The sequence below is a fragment of the Mus caroli genome, chromosome 8 (genome assembly GCF_900094665.2).
Source record: "Mus caroli chromosome 8, CAROLI_EIJ_v1.1, whole genome shotgun sequence".
Lineage (NCBI taxonomy): Eukaryota > Metazoa > Chordata > Mammalia > Rodentia > Muridae > Mus > Mus caroli.
In genome coordinates, this window is record NC_034577.1 from 358,800 (window position 1) to 381,602 (window position 22,803).

At 50.1% G+C, this 22,803-nt stretch overlaps 2 protein-coding genes across 2 annotated transcripts; both read left to right on the forward strand.

The window, feature by feature from the left end:
* The first annotated feature begins 687 nt into the window (after positions 1-687).
* On the forward strand, positions 688-4,765 carry Znf358 (zinc finger protein 358). Its single transcript, XM_021170441.2, has 2 exons — positions 688-853; positions 2,924-4,765. Exon 2 carries the CDS (start codon positions 2,962-2,964, stop codon positions 4,690-4,692), a length of 1,731 nt encoding a protein of 576 aa, XP_021026100.1. The 5' UTR covers positions 688-853; positions 2,924-2,961; the 3' UTR covers positions 4,693-4,765.
* Positions 4,766-8,098: 3,333 nt separating this feature from the next.
* Positions 8,099-22,794, forward strand: Mcoln1 (mucolipin 1). The gene is made up of 14 exons (XM_021169601.1): positions 8,099-8,250; positions 13,281-13,486; positions 14,719-14,886; positions 14,971-15,136; positions 15,891-15,999; positions 16,256-16,352; positions 16,641-16,740; positions 17,786-17,892; positions 18,006-18,155; positions 18,280-18,381; positions 19,151-19,273; positions 20,137-20,352; positions 22,345-22,475; positions 22,576-22,794. The coding sequence occupies exons 1-14, from the start codon at positions 8,220-8,222 to the stop codon at positions 22,610-22,612; spliced, it is 1,743 nt and encodes a 580-aa protein (XP_021025260.1). The 5' UTR covers positions 8,099-8,219; the 3' UTR covers positions 22,613-22,794.
* Positions 22,795-22,803: the final 9 nt, after the last annotated feature.

Here is a 22,803-nt window from a genome sequence, read left to right on the forward strand (position 1 = left end):
AGAAAGAAAGAAAGAAAGAAAGAAAGAAAGAAAGAAAGAAAGAAAGAAAGAAAGAAAGAAAGAAAGAAAGAAAGAAAGAGAGAAAGAAGGCAAGGCAAAGGTAGGCAGAGACAAAAGAAGGCAGAGGCAGAGAAAATGACTGGGCCAAAGGCAAAGAAATTAAAAGAGGAAAAAATAGATTACGGTAGAGAAGGAGAATGGGAAAAAAGGAAGACTGGAGAGATAGTTCAGCACGTAAAAGTGCACATCCAAGCCAGCAGACCCTGGTTCTATCCCTGGGATGGAATAAGGAGAGAACGGACTCCTGGAACTTATCTACTGATTTCCCCATGCGCAACACGGCATGCATAGGCACTGAATCCATTTTTTAAAGAAGATAATGAAAGAGATGGAGAGGAAGGGACAGAATGGAAGAAAGATGGACAGATGGAGACAGAGATACAGATGGAGAGTCAAGATCGGGGTCGGAGAAGGGGCCCGAAAAGTCACATGGGTACATGGAGGGATTGGGGTGGCGCGGGTTAGTAGGGCGCAAACAAAGACTAGACGCGCGCCAGCTCGGGTGGCCCTGGTCGGGACAAAGGCTTGGCCCGGGGGGGGGGGGGGGGGGGCGGCGCGGGGGCAGCGATGGCGCTGGCCGCCGAGGGCTCGAGCGAACTACAAGTCCCAGCAGCTCCCGCAGCGGCCCTCGGCCGGCCCCTCTCGCTCCCCGGGAGTGCCTGGCGGGGCCGCTGGGCCGAGGGGGCCGCCAGCGGGGCTGGCGATCGGTGGGGTTTCCTGCAAGCCAGGGGCGGGGAGACACCGGCTGGCCAGCGCGAGTGCAGCCAGGCCGGGCAGGGGCGAGGGGCATCGGGTGAGTGACCCCGAAAGCGGATCGGGCTGGATTGGGGAAGGCTGGACAAAAGGGGGAGGTGGTTGGGAGGAGACCCCCAACACTAAGAGCAGGGTGCAGGGCTTGGCCCCAGGCTATCTCTACGCACCCCTTGCAGAGTACATGGTGCCAGCGCTCGAATTGGGGGGTCAAGGTGGCGGACGCGGTGGGAAGGGGGTCCCGAGGAGCTCAGGCCTAGTACGTTTATCCGGCCAACGCCGGGACCACCCCCTAATCTACAGTGAATCTGAGATCCGGATGGGTGGAGGCGCCCGCTAGCTCGGGACCCACAGAACAGAACACCTCCTTGTTTCAGAAGGGGGTTCTTTTTGTCTGGAAACCAAGAGAAGCCTGGGGCATTGTTCTTCTTATGTGGGACTTTATACTCCATAGTGTGTGTGCCCAGGAGGGAGGTGTCATGTTACCTCAAGAACCCCAAGAAAAATCCCAGTTATTGTTATCTTCCACATCCAGTCTTAGGATGTAGAGCTCTGGAAGCTCATTTTCCCAAGAGATGATCGGTGTGCACCTGCCCTCTGCACGGGGTTTCATCTACGAGATAGATGTGAGTTTCCATTCAAGATGGGAGTTCATGAGGCTGCTTCCTTCGAAGCCAATCTAAAAATACCTTGTCTCCAGAAATCTGGGCGGAGGCCCCGGGGTATTGCCCACTAATCTCCAGCAGTAGGGCCTAGGCAGAGAAACTGCTGGGAGAAACTCAGCGCCCCTCTGTGTACTGTCTCCTTCCTGGCTGTGAGGCTGGGGTCAGGTAGGTCTCCCTAATCCCCGGGAGCCCAGCCCAACAAAGAGTTCACTTAGCCCCAAGGTAGAGAGGTGTTACTCTTTCTCCACATCTGCCCCTTTCCCTAAAACAGTCTTCATACCCTAATCAAGGAGTGTGTGGTTCAGGAACTCCCTTCCCTGGAGACATTCCTCCTCAGCCCTCTCTGCCCCACCCTCCAGTTCTCTCTGTAACCCCCCAGAGGGCCGCCCCCCAGCTATTGTCACCGGCTCTTCACCAAGGGGTTAAAATCCACAATCTTCTAGCCAATTGGAAAATTGCTATATTAACCGCTCTCTCCACCCTCTGGCTGTGGAGTTCTTAGAGATCCTTCCACCCCTTTCCCCAGAAGGGGACCATGTATGCACCCCTCCTTAGTTTTGAAAATGTTATTATTTTGTAGCCCAGGCTGATCAGATCTGCCAGCCTCATCCTCAAAAGATGCTGGGATAACAGATGTGTGCCACCACTGCTAGCTCAGGTTTCCACCCCCTGTCCTCTGGTTTAAGAGAGGACATATCTCACTCAAGCTGAGAGGTCTAGAATTCTTTCCTGGAAGCAAACAAGGATCCCTGCAGTTTTCACCGCGACGGAGAAGGACTACTAGGTATCCTTAACTTCCCATCCTTATCACTGCCCATTCTACTTCGGTAAGATAAGTCACGCACAGTCCCCTCTTTACCAGGGACCTCCAGATCTACCACTTTGCAGTGTGGGGCAAGAATTCAGACCATGACCTCATGAGGAAAGAAGAACCACAACACCCTTTCCCCCAGATTTAGGGTGTCAGATCTGAGAACCACCTTCCATAACACCCAAGTCCCCATACTACATAGAGCTCGGGATGGGGGGCTGGGATGCCGCGCAGAGGGTGGAGTGCTCATCTACCATGCAGGAAACCAGTACCACATAAGCTGAATATGCTTGTGCACACCCTGTATTTCCACACAGGAGGTTGAGGCAGGAGGATAAGTAGTTTAAGGTCCTCCCTGATTACGAGTTGAGAGACAGATGGAACTATGTTCAAAAAAAAAAAAGAACAAGATCCCAAGATGGCCCCCATCCAGGTTTGAGGTGAAAAGTGAGGGTCCCAGCATGTCGCACTAGGATCCTTCTCTTCCAAATTCTAGCTGGGACACCAGTTAGGACTCTTCCTGTGGTTAAAGTCAAGAACAGGAACTGTATACGTTCACCAGGGACTTTGGTGTGGCATGGCCAGTCCCCTCTCCCCGAGAACCTCCCTCCACCCACCTCCTGTCCTCATACTGCAGGTCCTGTTCCAGAGGCTGCAAGCAGTTCTACTTCCAGGATGAGGCGCTCAGTCCTGGTTAGGAATCCGGGCCATAAGAACCTTAGGCCCCTTTATGGAGACCTTCATTCAGACCCAGAAGACCTGGACCCCAGTCCCAAAGATCCAGATCCTATTTCTGAAAGCCCTGAGCCAGAGCCGGAAGACCTCAACACTGTCTCAGAAGATGGGGACGCCAGCTTAGAAGATCTGGACCCTGAAGCAGACGAAACTCCACGATCTGTCTTGGGGAAGCCAGACTTGGATTCCCAAGATCTGGATCCCATGTCTTCGAGTTTCGACCTCGATCCTGATCCTGACGTGATTGGCCCGGTGCCACTAGTTCTCGACCCAAGTAATGACACCCCTAGCCCTGCTGCTCCAGATGTGGATTCCCTTCCTTCTGGCCTCACTGCCACCCCCGAAATCTTGGCCACCAGTCCAGCGGTGCTTCCTGCCCCTGCCAGTCCACCTCGTCCGTTTTCTTGTCCTGATTGTGGGCGAGCCTTCCGTCGCAGCTCTGGGCTGAGCCAGCACCGACGCACACACAGTGGAGAGAAGCCTTACCGCTGCCCCGACTGTGGCAAGTCATTCAGCCATGGCGCCACACTGGCCCAGCATCGTGGCATCCACACTGGTGCACGGCCCTACCAGTGTGCTGCCTGCGGCAAGGCCTTCGGCTGGCGGTCCACACTGCTCAAGCATCGAAGCAGCCACAGTGGGGAGAAGCCACACCATTGTCCCGTGTGTGGCAAGGCCTTCGGTCATGGCTCGTTGCTGGCCCAACACCTGCGCACGCACGGCGGCCCTCGTCCCCACAAGTGCCCAGTGTGTGCCAAAGGCTTTGGGCAGGGCTCTGCGCTACTTAAACACCTGCGCACCCACACAGGCGAGCGTCCCTACCCATGCCCGCAGTGCGGCAAGGCCTTTGGGCAGAGCTCAGCGTTGCTCCAGCATCAGCGCACCCACACTGCTGAGCGTCCCTACCGCTGTCCCCACTGTGGCAAAGCCTTTGGGCAGAGCTCCAACTTGCAGCACCACCTCCGAATCCACACTGGTGAGCGACCTTATGCCTGCCCACACTGCTCCAAGGCCTTTGGGCAGAGTTCAGCACTCCTACAACACCTCCACGTGCATTCTGGCGAGCGCCCCTACCGTTGTCAGCTCTGTGGCAAAGCCTTCGGCCAAGCCTCCAGCCTCACCAAACATAAGCGTGTGCATGAGGGAGCTGCAGCAGCCGCCGCCGCCGCCGCCGCCGCTGCTGCTGCTGCTGCTGCTGCCGCCGCCGCCGCCGCCGCTGGGCTGGGCCTCAGGTCTGGTTTGAGCCCAGTATCTATGATGAGGCCAGGGCAGATCTCTTTCCTGGGTCCTGATGCTGTTTCTGTGCTGGAATCTGGCCTGGGCCTCAGTTCTGGAGCCAGCTCTGCCCGAAGTTCTGCCCCTACTTCTGTACTGGGTTCACTCCAAAATCCCATCCTTCAGACCCACTCAGGATCTATCTCTAGTCCCGATCTTGTTTTGTCTTCTGACCCTAAGCCAGGCCATGTTGCTGATCCTGATGTGGTACCCAGTCCTGACCAAGAATCTGATCCCAGCCCTAACCCCGATCTTGTCCCCAGTCCTGACCCCAAAGCCAAGTCCCAAACTGACCCCTGCTATCCGACTCACAACAGTTCCAGCCCAGCCCTTCTAACTGGAGAAAGTCCCAAGTGGGTAAAGGAGGAAGGGGCATTGCTGGGGCCTGATGGATAAAGGGGGCACTGGCATCTATGGTGATGTGAGGAAGGTATGTGTTATATTCACAGTAAAATCCTCCTGCCTCCTGGCTCTGTGTTGTTACTTGCCTGTTTCAGTTTCTCTTGCTGCTGGTGAGGATAGAGGGTGTGGTCCAGGCCAGGCAGATCTGTGAAGGCACAGGCTCTGGGCTTCCTAGCTTACCATACAGGGCCCCACAGAGAGTCTTTTCAACCTGTTATGTCTCTGCTCTCCTTGGTCTGGACACTAGTCAGGTCACACAACCTGTGTGGGCATTTTCGTTAGCTATTTGCTCCAGTGCTGGAATTTCTGGCATGATGATATTCCAGTGGGATGACCATAGGGGCTACTAAAGGACACCAGAGACAAGCCCACTGGATCCTTGGGCTAACCTCCTTGCCCTTGAAAAGCCACCGGAAGAGTACAGGTTTCATACTCCTGTTACACATTTTATGTGCTTAACGAACATCTGTTAGCATGTGTAGCAGTGTGGGCCTGTCACCTAAGCACTCTGGAGGTAGCAGCAGGGAGATTAGACTATGTAGTAAGCCTGTCACGAAAAGCTAGACTGTCATTTGGTGATTTATATTAAATTATTTTATTTGATATGTATAAATGCTTTGCCTGTATGTATATCTGTGTGCCGTGTGCATGGAGTGCCCACACAGAGCAAAAGAGGACATTGGAACCCTTATTATATATTTATGAGTTACAGATAGTTATAAACCATGATCTGGGTGAAAGGAATTGAACCCAGGCCTTCTGTAAGATCAGTAAGTACTCTTAACCATTCAGCCATCTCTTATATATTTGAAAAATACATTTTGTACGCGTGTCTGCGTGTATATGTGTGTGTCATAGCATCCGTGTGTGGAGGTCAGCTAACTTTCAGGGGTTGGTTTTCCTACCATAAAGGTTTTGGGTATTGAACTCAAGTCATCAGGTTTGACAGCAAGTGCCTTTACCTAATAAGTCATCTATCAGCTTGCTTTATTTTATTTAGATTTTTATCTTGTGTGTATGAGTGTTTTGCCCGCATGTAAGTGCATCATGTGCAAGCCTGATGCCTCTCTGGGAAGCCAAAAGATGATGCTGGATCCCCTGAAACTGGAGCAATGGGCAGCTGTGAACTACCATGTGGGTCCTATGTACTGACCCAAGTTTAGTCATTGAAACCATCTCTTCACCTTATGTGTTGGTTTATTTGTTTATTGAGATAGGGTCTCATTTTGTAACCCAGGCTGGCCTAGAATGTACTATATAGTCCAGGCTTGCCTCAATTCCCTGAGTGCTAGCATTACAGGTGTTAGCCATCATGCCCTAATAAACATATAATACTGAGGTCCCAGAAGAAAACAAGACCAGCACAGTTTGGACAATTCTAGTTTAAAAATATCTCAAAACCAAGGACAGAGGGTGGAACATTCTAAAACCGTAGCAAGATTTCAGACTCAGATGGAAGGATCACCTTTCCTGAGGAACATTTTTGCTTTATTTGGAGGGTAGGATATCACTACACAGACCTAGCTGACCTCAATATCCATCTTCTAAACAGCCCAACACGCTTAGCCCCCCTCTGTGTGTGTGAGTGTGTGTGTAGTGTGTGTATGTGGTATGTGTGTGGTGTGTGTGTGAGAGTGTGTGTGGTGTATGAGTGTGTGTGTGAGTGTGTGTGTGTGTGTAGTGTGTGTATGTGGTATGTGTGTGTGGTGTGTGTGTGTGTGTGAGAGTGTGTGTGTGAGTGTGTGTGTTGGTAGCATATGTACTTGTAAGTGTAGATGACAGTGCCTGTGTGTATGCACACATAGAGGCGAGGGATTCAGGTTGGCATCTTCCTCAAGTCTTTACTTTTTTTAAATTTAATTTTTATTATATATTTATAAGTATTTTGCTTTCAGGTAAGTCTGTGCCCCATGACTGTTGACTTTGGAGGTCAGAAGAGGACATTGTATCTAGTGGAACTGGAATTATAGACAGTTGTCAGCTGCCATGTGGGTGCTGGGAACTGAACTCAGTCCTCTACCAGAACCAGTTCTCTTCAGCCCCTCACTTTTATCCTGGGGCTCACAGACTGGTTAAACTGGTTGGCCCCAGGCCCCAGGGATCCTCTCATCTCTGCTTCCACAATGCTGGGATTACAGGTACCAGGCCTTAGTTTTTACATGAATTCTAGGGATCTGAATTCAGATCTTCATGCTTTCATGGCAAGCACCTGAGCCAGTGAACCACCTCCTTGACTATTGCACGAGCCATCTTCCTAGCCTCAATGCCTGGCTTTTGAGAAAGTATTATAATACTTACCAATGTTATTGGACTGCAAGGGCCATCATGCCATGTTTCCACATCGCTGGGGACTGATCCCAGTTTGTGCCTGCTGAGCAAGCACCCTATCAACTGAGCTACATCCCCAGTACTGTAAGATGGTCTTGAATTATTTCATTGAATCCTTTGTACAGCTCTGGGAGGCAGGTAATCCTGGGTGAATCCCGTTTTGCAAAGAACAAGAAAATTTCAATTGATTATTATTAATAATAAAAGGGCCAGGCAGTGGTGGTGCATGCCTTTAATCCCAGCACTTGGGAGGCAGAGGCAGGCAGATTTCTGAGTTCGAGGCCAGCCTGGTCTACAGAGTGAGTTCCAGGACAGCTAGAACTATTACAGAGAAACCCTGTCTCGAAAAAACAAAATAAATAAATAAATAAATAAATAGAAACTAGCTCACAATTTAAGGCACGGTGGAAAGTTTTGAAGTGATGGTTAGATTTACACTCAAATTGTCTTCCTCGCAGAGCTGCGTTTTTAACTATCAAGTTCCAAGCAAGACTGCCATAAAGAGGTGAATGGCAGACCAGCGGTCAGTTTATGTGGGAAGTTTTCTGGTCGTTGCAAAGCCTTGGGAAGTCACCAGGAGGTTCTAGAAGGTGGAAATTCTCTGGAGGTCCTGGACTCTCCGTAGGAGACTGGCTGTAAAGGATAGGACTGAGGCTATTGCAGTAGCGCAGAAAGTCTTTGGATTGTTAAAATATGGTTCTATTTGGTTTAGGAAACGGTTTGCTTGTAGCTCAGATGGGAGACAGAAAAGGTTTCTGGGAATAGAGGGGCGGATATTTTCGGCTTAGGACGTCGGATCATCGCCGGACACCACTGAGGGTAACAGGTGAAGCTCTGGACACCGAAGTTACAAGGCTGTCGCCAAGCCAGATCGGATCCAGTTCCCGCCACACCTAGAAGCCAGCGGGTCCCTCAGACCTTTTGTTAGAGTTGCTATCCGCACTAGGACCGCGCGACTATTTTCAGTCCACAAGCGGCCAGCGAGGGGCGCATGCGCACTGCTGGGAGGCTCTGCCCCGCCCCCTTAGAAAGGGTCGCGCTTGTCACGTGTTCAGTTCAGGCGTCCCGATCACGTGACCGCGGCGCATGTCAGCTGATGCGAGAGGGTTTGAAGCGGCGCCGGGAGGGAGCGAGGCTGCAGTGACCGCGGCGCGCGCCGGGACCCGCCCGCGTCTCGCGCTCACCCTGCGGCCATGGCCACCCCGGCGGGCCGGCGCGGCTCAGGTGAGCGCGGGCGGCGGGAGGGCGCGCCCGGCTGCGCGACCTCGGGTGACGAGCGCCCAGCCTTCCGCTGCAGTCCAATTCTGGAAGATGGGCTTTCGGCGTCTAGAACCTGGGCGGCGGGCGGGCCAGAATCTCCTACCTCAGGCGGAGAGCTTCTACCTGGGCGGCGGGTGGGCATCGAGCGTCCAGCTTAGTGTTCTGACGTTCAGGGCGGACTTCTCAGTGTTCCTATGAGAGATTGACAAATGATACCTCCTAGAATCTGGGCAGTGGGTGCGCAGCGACATCTCCGACCTTGAACGTCAAGCGCCCAACTTCCCGTTCGTCAATTCCAGTGCGGACTTCTCAGATGCTCCATAGGGGAGAGATGGGTAGATGGCTCCCAGAACCTGGGCTTCCAGTTCTCAAGTTTTTCAAGTCCTCATATGAGAGAGATAGACAGTCGCATCCTAGAACCTGGGTGGTGGGTGGGTACCAACAACATCTCTAACCTCAGGTGAACAGCTTGCATAGAACCCAGAACTCAGGTAGTAGAGGTACCAGCAACTCTTGGCCTCAAGCACTGAGAGTCTACAGTTCCTAGAACTGGGTGGTGGGTGGACACCATCTTCCCCAGCCTCTTGCTCCAAGCTCTCCATTTTTCCCTTTAAAGTGTGGTGCAGACTTATGGAGGAGAGATGGGCAGTTGGTTCTCAGAACCAGTGGGTGGGCCCCAGCCTTTAAAACCTCTGCAGAGAGCTTATTGTTGTTGATGACAATCCTGAAGGCCAGTACAAACTTAGTTGCCTTATGAGAGAGAGAGACAGAGCGTCCAAAGAACTTGGACAGTGGGTGGGCTTAAGATTCTCCAGTTTAAGAGGGCAGGACTCCTGATAATCCCAGCCTTCACCTCCCTTGTACTGGGATTCTAAGCATGTGTCACCATGGATGGCTGTATTATTGTTATTACGAAACATTTCTTTCCAGGGTTGTTTGTGACCTGTGAGAGTATTGCCTTCCCCAACCTAGTCTCTTCTCAGTTTGTAAACAGGTGCCAGCCAGCCAGCCAGCCAGCCAGCCAGCTAGCTAGCTAGCTAGCTTCTTTCATTAGGACAGTATTTGAAGCCCGAGCTTTTGTTAGTGGTAGTTTGGTTTTGTTTGGATCAGGTTCTTATTCTATAGACCCTGAACTTCTTTTACTTTTGTTTTTGTCTGTTTTGAGACAGAGTTCTGGAATTCTGGTATCTGCCCTCTTTGCTTCCAGAATTCTGCCAGACTTGAACCTGTGATACTCCTTTCTCAGCCTCTGAGCACTGTGATTACAGGCCTAGTCGAGTCTTCCTCCTCCTCTTTCTCTCCTCCTTCTGGATTGAACCTAGGGCCATGTACCACACTACCACTCAGCTATGTCCCAAGCTATAGCCAAAGTTCTAGTTCCTCAGTTTGCCATAACTCAGACAGCAACCGGCACATGAGACCCAAGGCTTCCCTTCTGGAATCCAATGCCCAAATGCTCAGCCTCCCTGATCATATAGGCAGGAAGAGAGCTAGAGGGATGTTCTCCACAAATTAGGGGACTAAACTACAGTTCCTCAAACTCATGCCTTCCTAAAATGAGATTGTGTGCTCCCAGCTTCCTGGCTCATCACTGAGAAATCTGGGGATGGCATCTTGTGTTGATCTCTCACTGTGTGCTGCCTGCAGACATTCATGTGGGAGTCCTGGCTGGTAATGCCTGGGATGGGTTACAGCCTGCCTTTGGTTTTCCTCCTTACTAGCTTGTAAACATGCTCGTCTAGACCGAAAAGGGAGGAGCCAGGTAGGAACCACGGGTAGTGACTTGGCCCAGCCTTTCCTGGCAGCTTTGGGCCTGGAAGAGTGGCTCACAGATAGAATGCTTCTGTAGCATGCCCCTCAAACCTAGCTATGCACTGAGGCATGGGTCATTCTCTGGTTGGTCTGGCAGGATTCTCAAAGTAGTTTCTGGATCTCAGCCTTAGAGGTAGATGGTTTTAATTTCCACTTTTTAGACGAATTGAGGGAGGTGGACTGTCTTAGTCAGGGTTTCTATTCCTGCACAAACATCATGACCAAGAAACAAGTTGGGGAGGAAAGGGTTTATTCAGGTTACACTCCACATTGCTGCTGTTCATCACCAAAGGAAGTCAGGACTGGAACTCAAGCAGGTCAGGAAGCAGGGGCTGATGCAGAGGCCATGGAGGGATGTTACTTACTGGCTTGCTTCCCCTGGCTTGCTCAGCCTGCTCTCTTACAGAACCCAAGACTACCAGCCCAGAGATGGTCCCACCCACAAGGGGCCTCTTCCCCTTGATCACTAATTGAGAAAATGCCCCACAGCTGGATCTCGTGGAGGCATTTTCTCAACTGAAGCTCCTTTCTCTGTGATAACTCCAGCCTGTGTCAAGTTGCCACAAAACTAGCCAGTACACCCACTTAGGAAACATTCTTGAGGTTGATCATCACACTGTATCACAATTCTATAAATACACTAAAACCCACCAGATTTTCCGTGTGTGGGTGTGTTTGTGTGTACACTTGTGAGTGCAGGAGCCCTGTGGCCAGAAGGGACAGCAGATCCCCTGGAGCTAGAGTCACAGGCTGCTGTGAACTGCCATGTGTGTAATTGCAAAGCCCTGCAAGAACAGCACGTGTTCTTAATCACTGAGCTATGTCTCCAGCCTCCATCCTGGGTTTTGATTCTCTAACACTGAAAGAGAGAGAAAAAAAAAGTTGCTTTAAGAGATGACTTAGCGGTTAAGAGTACTGACTGCTCTTCCAGAGGTCCTGAGTTTAATTCCCAGCAAACACATCGTGGCTCACAACCATTTGTAATGGGATCAGATGCCCTCTTCAGGTGTGTATGAGGACAGTGACAGTAGTGAACAACAAAGACTGTCCTTTGACTTCTGTCTTAGTTCGGGTTTCTATTCCTGCACAAACATCATGACTAAGAAGCAAGTTGGGGAGGAAAGGGTTTATTCGGCTTACACTTGCATACTGCTGTTCATCACCAAAGGAAGTCGGGACTGGAACTCAAGCAGGTCAGGAAGCAGGAGCTGATGCAGAGGCCATGGAGGAATGTTCCTTACTGGCTTGCTTCTTGGTCATGATGTTTGTGCAGGAATAGAAACCCTGACTAAGACATGGACTGAGTCGGGAATTTGGCTTTTGGCTGTGGGATTCCCAGAACTTGACTCCCTGCAGGGTTTACTGCAGAGGACAACCTGTGGGGGGTTTGTCCTTTCCTTCTACCATATGGGTCCCAGGGATTGAACTCAGGGTGTCAGGTTTGGCAACAGGCACCTTTACCTTTACTGATCCACCTTGCCAGCCCGTTTTGGGGTTATTCTGGATCAGGGGTTATTCTAATTATGTGGCCTGTGTTTTGCTATGTAGTTCAGGCAAGCCTTGAACTTCTACGTAGCTCGTGAGTGCTGGGTTTACAGACATGAGTCATTATATCAGCCTTTATTATTATTGTCAGTTTCTAATGAGTTCAAAGGTTATTCTTGGGGGATTTGTCCTGAGAACACTGGAATTTGGGCCCTGCTCTGTGTAAATTACCTGTAGACGGGAGTTTGGCTAAGTGTGAGGGCTTTGCCAAGCCCTCCAGGAAGCCAGCCAGCCAGCCTACAAGAGGACTGGTGGATTTTTCTTTTTTGGCTAGCCTCAATCCAGACTCTGTGATACAGGCTTTCTGTTTCTGAATATTGAGTTCTTAGCTTGTGGAGGATGATGGGTGCTTCATTTGGAAGATGAGGTTGAGGCTCAGTGAGGAGACTAAACTTAGATTGTCAGGCTTGGTAGCAAACATCTCTACTCTCTGAGCCATCTTACTGCCAACTGTTAACTTTCAAACTTTGGACAAATGGCTGAAGTGCCTATTTGACATATCTAAGTAGATATTGGCTTCCAGGTTCATCTCTCACTTCCTACCTGTTACAGGACTTTCCTCGCTGGCAGACCCCACCCTGCCCTCTAACTCTCCATCATGGTCCGGGCTGCCCTTCCCTATATAATGAACCATTTCGGTTATCTGGACCCTTCATCTACTTTTTTAGGCCTTCTGGCTACTGCACCTGGTTCCCTTCACTGCCTCCTCCTTTCCCCCTCCCCCTCTACCTCTCCTGACATGGCTGTCCACTCTGTACTCTCCCAGACGTCCCTGCCTTTGGCTATGCTCTCCCACATATCTATAATAAATGTTCTCCTCCACCATACCTAGGGACAGTCACGCTCTATTTCTTTTTTTTTTTTTTTTTCATTCACTTACCCTCACTTCCTCCTTTCTCCCCAAGACAGAATCCTAGACTGGCCTAGGATGTAGCTGAGGGTGATCTTGAACTTCTGATCCTCCTGTCTCTGCTGTCTCTGCCTCACGAGTGCTAGGATTATAAGCATGTGTCATGCCAGGCTCTTTCCTTCTTTCTCTCACTATATGGCCCATGCTGGCCTAGAACTTGTAATTCTGCCTCAACCTTCCAGTTTTGGGATTACAAGTCTGTACCTTCTCCCTGATCTACCCACCTCCTTCCCACTTGTCTTCCTGGTCTTGCCAGGATCTCATGTATCTCAAGCTGACCTTAAACTTGAGGTATAGCGAAAGATGGACTTGATTTCATGATCCTCCTGCTTCTGGCTCCCAAAAGCTGGAGTTTCAATTGTGCACCACCATGCTCCATGTTTTACATGCTGGGATTAGACTCAGGACTTTGTACATTCTAGGCAAGCACTCTACCAACTGAGCTACATCCTGGCCCTGTTTTGTTTTTTGTTTTTTGTTTTTTTCAAAATACTTTTTATTACATTTACTCATTGCATGTGCACATGAAGTTCTCTCCCTCTATCATGTGGGTTCAGAGGATCAAGCTCAGGTTGTCAGGCTTGGCGGCAAATACGTTACCTACTGAGTCATCTTATAGTTTTTCCAATACATTCCTCCTTTCCTGTAAAATTGGTGGAGGCTTGCTGGTGAAGGAAGCAGAGGGCATCGTCCATCCCTGATCTACTCTCCTTTCCCATCCTTTTAGAGACTGAGAGGCTACTGACCCCCAATCCTGGATATGGGACCCAGGTGGGGACCTCACCAGCCCCAGCCACCCCCACAGAAGAGGAAGACCTCCGCCGCCGCCTCAAGTACTTCTTTATGAGCCCATGTGACAAGTTCCGGGCCAAAGGCCGCAAGCCCTGCAAGCTGATGCTGCAGGTGGTCAAGATCTTGGTGGTCACTGTGCAGGTGAGACCAGCCAGGCAGGACCTTGGCCAAATGCTTCCATAGTCACAGTTTGCATCTTAGAGTGGCCCCTTGCTGCCATGTAATAATGATGACAGTGGTATTACCAGTCAGGAGGAAATCTGAGATTTATGGTCAATAATTCTTTTTAGCTCCCAGAAGCACTGGCTACTCTCTCACTTCCGTCGTATACCCAAAATGCCCCCGAGGCTCACACAATTATTGTGTAAAGTTACCCAGTGGCTGAGTACAGGATAGATGGGAATTGAATTCAGTCAATCTGATGTTATCCTTTCTGATCTCCCCTCAGCAAAAGTAGACCACTAATGTTACCTATCATGGAGGCATGGGTTTAGCACACACCCTATCAATCAGTAAACATACACTGACCATTCATTCACCACTCCTGTGTGGTATACTAGTACCCACCTTGTGCTGTGCACTGGGGATGCTTTGATCAATATAGCATGGAACTTAAAGAGGCAAAAAAGAAAAAGTACAAGGAGGTGGTTTGCTGGCTGGTTTTTATGTCAACTTGATATAATCTAGAGTCATCAGACAGGAGGGAACTTCAACTGAGAAAATGCCTTCAGCCTAAGATCCGGCTATAGAAAAGCCTGTTGGGCATTTTCTTAATTCATGATTGGCTGGGGAGAGCCAAGCTCATTGTTGGTGAGGCTGTTCCTGGGATGGTGGTCTGGGTTCTATAAGAAAGCAGGCTGTGTAAGCCATGAAGAACAAGCCAGTAAGCAGCACCCCTCCATGGCCTCTGCATCAGCTCCTGCCTCTAGGCTCCAGCCCTATTTGAGTTCTTGTCCTGACTTTCTTCCATGATGAAGTGTGATGTGAAAGTATAAACAAATAAACTTCTTCCTCCCCAGGCTGCCTTTGGTTATGGTGTTCTATCACAGTAGTAACTCTAAGACAGCTGGGGATATGGTTCAGCTGGTGGAGTGCTTTCCGGGCATGCATGAAGCCTTGTGTTCCATCCCCAGTATTTCATAAACTCATTTTGGTGTACACCTGTCATCCCACCATGTGGGAGATGGAGGCAGGAAGATGAGGAGTTCAAAAGTATCTTTGACTACATAGTGAGTTACAGGCTATCCTGTGCAGTGCCAGTAGGGCCTTGTCTCACCTCAGTGTACATCTCTTGGGCTCTCTTTTTCTTCTTCCTCTCCCTGTGCCTTGCTGAGTTGTACTATCAAGGCCAACCTCTGGCTTTTTCTTGGCAGCTCATTCTCTTTGGGCTCAGCAACCAGCTGGTGGTGACATTCCGGGAAGAGAACACCATTGCCTTCCGACATCTCTTCCTGCTGGGTTACTCTGATGGGTCTGATGACACCTTTGCAGCCTACACACAGGAGCAGCTCTACCAAGCCATCTTCTATGCTGTGGACCAGGTATGGTGAGCAGGCGTTAGGGGGTTGAGGGAATACTGTACTGAACAAGTCGGGCTGACAGATCCTCTCCTTCTCTACCCATAGTACCTGATACTACCTGAGATATCCCTGGGCCGGTATGCCTATGTCCGTGGTGGGGGCGGGCCTTGGGCCAATGGATCAGCTCTGGCTCTCTGCCAGCGGTACTACCACCGTGGCCATGTGGACCCAGCCAATGATACCTTTGACATTGATCCAAGGGTAGTCACTGGTAAGTAGCCAGGGCAGGGCCTAACTATCAGGTGTGTAGGCTTCTGGGATTAAAATCCTGACATCTAGGGTTCAGAGATTTTTCTCAAAATTAGATAGCCTACCTAGAATCCCCCAGTGAGGCCCTGGGGTATGGCTCAGAGGTAGATGTCTTGCCTAGAATCCCATAGTGAGGGGCAAAAGGTGAGGCTATGGGGGGAAAAAGTAGAGAAAAAGAAAAAAAAGATCTAAAATTTTAACCTTGTCACTTGCACATCTGTGTGATCAGATTGTATAATCAAGAATAATTTGGCTGGGAAGTGGTGGTGCATGCCTTTAATCTCAGCACTTGGGAGGCAGAGGCAGGNGGATTTCTGAGTTCGAGGCCAGCCTGGTCTACAGAGTGAGTTCCAGGACAGCCAGAGCTACACAGAGAAACCCTGTCTGGAAAAACAAAAACAAAACAACCAGGAATATACAGTGTGCTTAGTGGAGTGCGTGACACATCTACTCACTGAGCATCTGGAGGGCCTGTGGACCGCTGTGGTCTTTATAGAGCATAAGGCAGAAGGTTAAATGTGAAGGGATGGACTGAAAATGTAGCTCCAGTGGACTCTGGCCTAGCACACAGATTCTAGACTTGATCCCTAGTGCTAGAAGAAACAATAAAGCATAAACTGGGAGTTAAAACAGTGAAGAAGGCCCAACAGGACTGTAGGAGACCAGCCTGGGCCTCCCTGTTCCCTGAGTCCTTTTGTATGACTGCCTGTCCGCAGACTGTATCCAGGTGGATCCTCCTGACAGACCCCCTGACATCCCTAGTGAGGAGTTGGACTTCATGGATGGCAGCACCAGTTACAAGAACCTCACACTGAAATTCCACAAGTACTACCCTTTTCTCTTGAGGGGGCTGGGTCTTTGAGGGGCTCAAAGGTCCAGCTGAGGGTGGGGAGAGTGGAGTGGCCAGAGTCCAAACATTGGAGCTGAGGCCACTTTCATGGAGTCGATAGGGGGCAGGGCCCTCACCCAGTGACCTAGCGTGTCACTGAGTAAGCAGTTTCCTCTGCTAGCTGCAGAGTCAGCATGGGATAGGAGTGACTGACACTGGGCCCCTGCCCCTCACCCAAGCCTCCCCCAATAGGCTGATCAACGTCACCATCCACTTCCAGCTGAAGACAATTAACCTGCAGAGCCTCATCAACAATGAGATCCCTGACTGTTACACCTTCAGTATCCTGGTGAGCAACTGGGTGATCCTCTTGACCCCCAAGCTCTCCTGCATGGTTGAGGGACTTCAGAGGAATATTCACTCAAGACGAAAGGAGAGTGATGGGTAGAGGCTGGGACATGGACCAGCTGTCAGGGGGGTTGGGGGTTGGTATGAGAGTGATGGGTAGAGGCTGGGACAACGGAGTAGCTGTCATGGGGGTTGGTATGAGAGTGATGGGATAGAGGCTAGGACAGACTGGCTGTCATGAGAGCTGGGATTGGTGTTTGGGGCTGCTCCAGCTTACTCTACCCTTCAGATCACATTTGACAATAAAGCGCACAGTGGGCGAATCCCCATCCACCTGGAGACCAAGACCCACATCCAGGAGTGCAAACACCCCAGTGTCTCCAGACATGGTAAACTCTCCCATCCTCAGACCCCCCTATTACCCTCAGATTAGTCCTGTCTCTCCCAGACATTTCTTGGGCCTCAGATAGTACTGTCCAGGGGCCCTTACAATTCATGATTTGTCTGTGACCCCAGGCCAGTGTTGATCAGGCATCTTGACTGTGTAGGAGTCCTGGGTATCTTAGTTAGGGTTTCCATTGCTGTGAAGAGACACCATGACTAAGGTAACTCTTATAAAAGAAAACATTTAATTGGGGCTGGTTTATAGTTTCAGAGGTTCAGTCCATGGCGGGAAGCATGAAGACTTGGTACTAGAAGGAGAGTTCTACGTCTTGATCCAAAGGCAGCTAGGAGGAGGGTCTCTTCTGCACTGAGTGGAGTTTAAGCACTAGGAACCCTCAAAGCCCACTTATACAGTGACACACTCCCTCCAACAAAGTCACACACTCCCACCTGGGGGTGCATTGGAGAACTCTCACCTGGGCTCCTCCAACAATGCCACACACCTCAATAATGCCATTTCCCATGGGCCAAGCATATTCAAACCACAATGGGCCTGGTCAAGTTCATCATAAGGAACCAAGCCTGTCATCCTTGTCTGTGTGTGGTGAATCCCAGGTTACCTTGTCCCAAAATAAAGCAAAACAAAATGGGCTGGAGAGAAATTCTGGCTAATAGGAGTCCCTATGTTCAATTCTCAGTGCTTTGAAAACATTTTTAAAAATTAGTTTTCCTGTAATCCCAGTATGAATTCAAGACCAGCCTTGGCTACATAGTCAGTTTGAGGTTAGCCTAGGATGTATGAGATCCTGCCTTTGAGACAAACAACTAAACAAGTTGGAGTTGTATTTTAGTGGTCGAGCACTTGGCCTAACACCACATTGCTCCATACCAGTGTTCATCGGGGATTTTTGACACTCCATGCTACACACACACACACACACACACACACATCCTTCTCCTCCACGGCTTCTTTCCTGGCCCAGCCAACTCCTAGTTCCAACCTCCTCTGGCCCTGCATGGCTTTTGATCACTGTCTCCTGTTTCCTGTAGGAGACAACAGCTTCCGGCTTCTGTTTGATGTGGTGGTTATCCTCACCTGTTCCCTGTCCTTCCTGCTGTGTGCCCGCTCACTGCTCCGTGGCTTCCTGCTGCAGAACGTGAGGCCCTGTTGTCACGAGCGCTGGTGCCCACCTTGCCCAGCCCTGGGGCCATGGTAGGGGTTATGACCTAGTGGTTTCTAGACAGACCCTCACCTGGGCTTCTCCCATAGGAGTTTGTTGTATTCATGTGGAGGCGGCGGGGTCGGGAAATCAGCCTCTGGGAACGGCTGGAGTTTGTCAATGGCTGGTACATCCTGCTGGTCACCAGTGACGTGCTCACCATCTCAGGGACTGTCATGAAGATTGGCATCGAGGCAAAGGTGTGAGTCCTGTCAGTGCATGTTCTCAGGGCCCAGTGTCTCTGTCTCCAGGCCTGCTTGGGGGCCACCTCCCCTCCAGGTAGAGAGTACAGCCCACGGGTCGACTCCTTGCTTATGCCCACAGAACCTAGCCAGCTATGACGTCTGCAGTATTCTCTTGGGAACCTCCACTCTGCTAGTCTGGGTCGGTGTCATTCGCTACCTGACATTTTTCCACAAGTACAACGTGAGTGTCCTGTGCCTGAGCCCCACCTGGGCAGTATCTGCCCCACACCTCCCAAATAAACCCAAACACACAAAGCAGTAACTAGTTCCTGCCAATCAGTGACTCCTCACAACACTTTCTTTGCTTGCTTGCTTGCTTTTTTCTTTATTAATTAAAAAAACATTTTTTGAGACAGGGTTCCTCTGTGTAGCCCTTGCTACAGTAGTATTGGAACTCGTTCTGTAAATCTGGTTGGGTTCGAATTCAAAGATCTGGCTCCCTCTGTCTCTCAAGTGCTGGCCCTAAAGGCATGTGCCTAGCTTTTTTGTTTTGTTTTGGTTTTAGTTTTGGTTTTTAAGACAAAATGTTTTGTAGCCCTGCTTTGCCTTCCTATCTAGTTAAGGATGACCTTGAACTCCAGACCTTCCTGTCTTTCACCTCCCAAGTGCTGGAATGACAGCTGTGTTTCATTATGTAGTGCCAGGGATTGAACTCAAGTCCCTGTGCATACTACGCACTCTACAATTGAGCTATATCACCAAACCACAGATCTCTTTCTTATACCCACCTACCACAGACACACGAGTCTTTGTACCTGGGCAGGACCACGGAGCCTGTCCCATCCAGCTGAGTCCAGCTGTGGTATGTTCTAGACTCCTCCCAACTGGGTCCTGCCCTGTCTAAACTCTGAGCAGCCCTTCTGACCACATTGGTGAGGCCTTCCCTACCGTCTGAGAGCTAGTTGGGTTGTGACCATTGCTTTCATTGTGGTCCCCTTGCCCTTCTGCAGATCTTGATTGCCACGTTGCGAGTGGCACTGCCCAGTGTCATGCGTTTCTGCTGCTGTGTGGCTGTCATCTACCTGGGCTATTGCTTCTGTGGCTGGATCGTTCTAGGGCCCTACCATGTGAAGGTATGGGATACTGGGGGCTGTAGGTGTTTGTTGAATTATCATCAAGGGGCTTTGTATTTTTTCATTTGTATAAGTAAATGTGCTTGTGTGTGTGTGTGTGTGTGTGTGTGTGTGTGTATGTGTATGTGTACGTGTATGTACTCTGTATACACATGTATGTGGAAGCCACAGGTCAGCCTTTACTATCATTCTAAAAATTCATTCACCTAATAGGTTTGTTTTGTTTCTAGACAAGGTCTCACAGTGTAGCCTTGACTATCCTGGAATTCACTGTACAAGTCAGGCTAGCCTCAAATTCACAGACATGCATGTGTCTGCCTCCAGAGTGTTGGGATTAAAATCAGGTGGCAAAATGTCCACAGAAAGTCTAATTGGCCTGTAGCTCATGATTAGGATAAATTAGCTGGCCTGTGAGCTCCAAGGGATCCTCCTGTCTCCACCTCCCCAGTGCTGGGATTACAAGCACCCTTTTACACCCAGTTTTTTATGTAGGTGCTGGGGATCAAACTTGAAACCTCATGCTTTCTAGTCAGCTTTACCAGCTGAGCCACCTCCTATGCACCCTGTAGCAGTTTTGTGTTCTGTCCCTTCAGACCCTCAATGCTCCTGACATTGACTCTACAACTTGGTCATTCTTGTGGTCACTGATGACTGTCTTGTTTGTGTTACTCCACCTGTCAGCCCCTCTGAGTCCTGAGGAACCAGCCCTTGACCCTGTGACCTTTCTGTTGACCCCATGACCTTGTATTGATATGATGACCCTCAGATGGGCCCAGTTGCCATCTTCCTGCCCACTGACCCCTAGTGAGCCCAACAGCCGCCCCCCCCTCATATATCTTCTCACCCTACCTCACTGCCTACAGTTCCGCTCGCTGTCCATGGTTTCTGAGTGTCTGTTCTCACTCATCAACGGAGACGACATGTTTGTGACGTTCGCGGCCATGCAGGCCCAGCAGGGTCACAGCAGCCTGGTGTGGCTCTTCTCCCAGCTGTACCTTTACTCCTTCATCAGCCTCTTCATCTACATGGTGCTGAGCCTCTTCATTGCACTCATCACCGGTGCCTATGACACCATCAAGGTCAGCCATCTCTACCATCTCCTCCCTGGGAGTCCTGGCTTCCCCTTCCCCTCCCCTGAACATTTTCAGCCCTGAGTTCCAAGAGTCGCCTGGCTTCACAAAGTTGTCCTGGCTTCACAATAGTTGGAACAGGTAAGACTCAGAAGCTATATAAAGTCCAAAGGAAGAGTGGCCAGGAACTGGGTTTGGGGTAGTTGGGGTTGTTTGAGTCATCCTGGAAGCATAGCCTAGGATGTACTATAGCTGGACTCAGTTGGATGGGCAGGAAGGGATGGGCTCCCATGGTCCCTCATGGGTACAAAAATGTGCCAGTATTTTCTCTCTCTCTTTCTCTCTTTCTCTCTCTGTGTATGTGCTCGCTCTCTCTCTCTCTCTCTCCCTCCCTCTCTTTCTCTCTGTGTATGTGCACTCTCTCTCTCTCCCTCCCTCTCTTTCTCTCTGTGTATGTGCTCTCTCTCTCTCTCTCTCTCTCTGTGTGTGTGTGTACGTGCATGCATGCATGCATGTTACATGTATCAGAGGACAAACCACAGGAATTGGTTCTCCCCCTTCACTGTATGGATCATAGACCTGAACACAAGTTACCAGCTTTGCAGAAAGTGCCTTTACCTGCTACACCATCTCACTGGCTTCCTCCCTCTCTCATACCATCTTTTTTTAAAAACCATTTACTTATTTAGGGGTGAGAGGAGGTTGTGCACTGAACAGTGTGTTTGGAAATTAGAGATGACTTGTGGAAATCAGCTCTCTCTGTCCACCATGTGGAGTCATCAGGTTTGATGGCAAAACTTTTATTTCCCCTCTGAACCTTCTCACAGGTCTGTTAAGATCTTTCCTTTGAGAGTGAGCTTGAACATCTGCCCAGTGTCCACCACCTGAGAGCTGGGCTTATAGATAGATGCATACTATCACCTCCATTGTATGTGGTGCTGGGGGTAGCACTCAGGACTTCCTGCATGCTATGCAGTCACTCTACCAGCTGAAACACACATTCAGCTTAGGGGCTTTTTCAGGACCACCCTAATACCCAACTACAGCAGGGACAACAGGGTCCCCCTGTACAACCCTCCATGTTTCCTCTATACCTATTGCTAGTGGCTGTCCATACACAGACCATTCATATTCCTCACTATCACTAGATAGACAATGACCACTTGATTCTCCTTGATACCCAGCACCCCAGACTCCTTACAAGATGTTTGCTGGGTTAATTCTCCTCTTGTGTTCTCATCTAGGAAACTACAGCCTGCAGGAAAGCTACTTCTTTGTACCCTATAAGATAGGGGAGTTTTACACCACACACATACACACACATGCACACACACACAAGGCAAAAATATACATAACTATCCAAAAATCAGTGCAGCTAGGTGGCTGCTTGGGACATTCCCTTCATCTCTTGAGAATTCTAGATTGAAGAGATGGGAGCCCGAGGAAGAGCATACTTGTAGAAAGGAACATCCAAAGACTAGGAGGCAGAAAGGACTTGAAGAAATAGCGATGGTGCCAGGAAGTCACAGGGAGAATTTACGGGGAATCTGCCTCATTCTAAGTCACTGGCAGTGGATGTATGCACTCTTTCCCACATGGATGGAAGCTGTACCACAGGTACATTACAGTCACCCAGACCCCAAGCAGCCACACTGAGTCTTGCTGCAACACTTGGATATCACATACACACAGGACCCTTGGATGCAGGAGTTCAGGCTTTATGCCCACACTGTTCCAGCTGAGACGCTGGGTTACTAAATACCAGTCTAGGCTTCTGGCCCGCAGCAGAGGGTACTGAACCAATGAGCCTGAGACCTGCGGCCACATCCGGGCATAGGGAAGATTTCTACAGTGAAGCAAGCCACAAAGCAAAGGTCCAGAAATGAGACCCAGAGTGGTCACATCAGAGCAACAGCAGGACGTCCAGTTGGCCGGACCTAAAGAGCATTAGAGGTCAGGGACCATCTTTCATGCTGAGTTCGGGGAATCCTATCTTTCCAGCACCCAGGAGGTACTGGCACAGAGAAGAGTGAGCTCCAGGCCTACATCGAGCAGTGCCAGGATAGCCCCACATCTGGCAAGTTCCGTCGTGGCAGTGGCTCAGCTTGTAGCCTTCTCTGCTGCTGTGGAAGGTTGGAGCCCCAGATCTGGGTTGTGGATTGATAAGAGGCTGGGGAAAGAAGTGTGTGCCAGAGAGACTGGATGCCTCTTTTTTCCATTTCTCTCTTCCAGGGACTCCCCGGAGGACCATTCGCTGCTGGTGAACTGATCCAAGATGATTGCTACTAGACTTTATCCCCATGTACTGCTGGGACCCCAGCTTATTTATTTTTAGAATTTGCTTTAAAAGATCTGCATCTGACAGGCCTTGTGAGGGCTTGGGCTGATCGAATCGGACACTGGGGAAAGGGAGGGCATGTAGGGCGGCTGTTAAATAAAAGGGAATGTAAATGCGGTGGT

Bases quoted from the DNA above. Each gene is read 5' to 3' on its own strand.
- Znf358 (XM_021170441.2), top strand. From the start codon at position 2,962: ATGAGGCGCTCAGTCCTGGTTAGGAATCCGGGCCATAAGAACCTTAGG.
- Mcoln1 (XM_021169601.1), top strand. From the start codon at position 8,220: ATGGCCACCCCGGCGGGCCGGCGCGGCTCAG. The intron at 13,487-14,718 runs GTGAGACCAGCC...TTTTCTTGGCAG, and splicing joins TCTTGGTGGTCACTGTGCAG to CTCATTCTCTTTGGGCTCAG. The intron at 16,000-16,255 runs GTACTACCCTTT...CTCCCCCAATAG, and splicing joins CTCACACTGAAATTCCACAA to GCTGATCAACGTCACCATCC.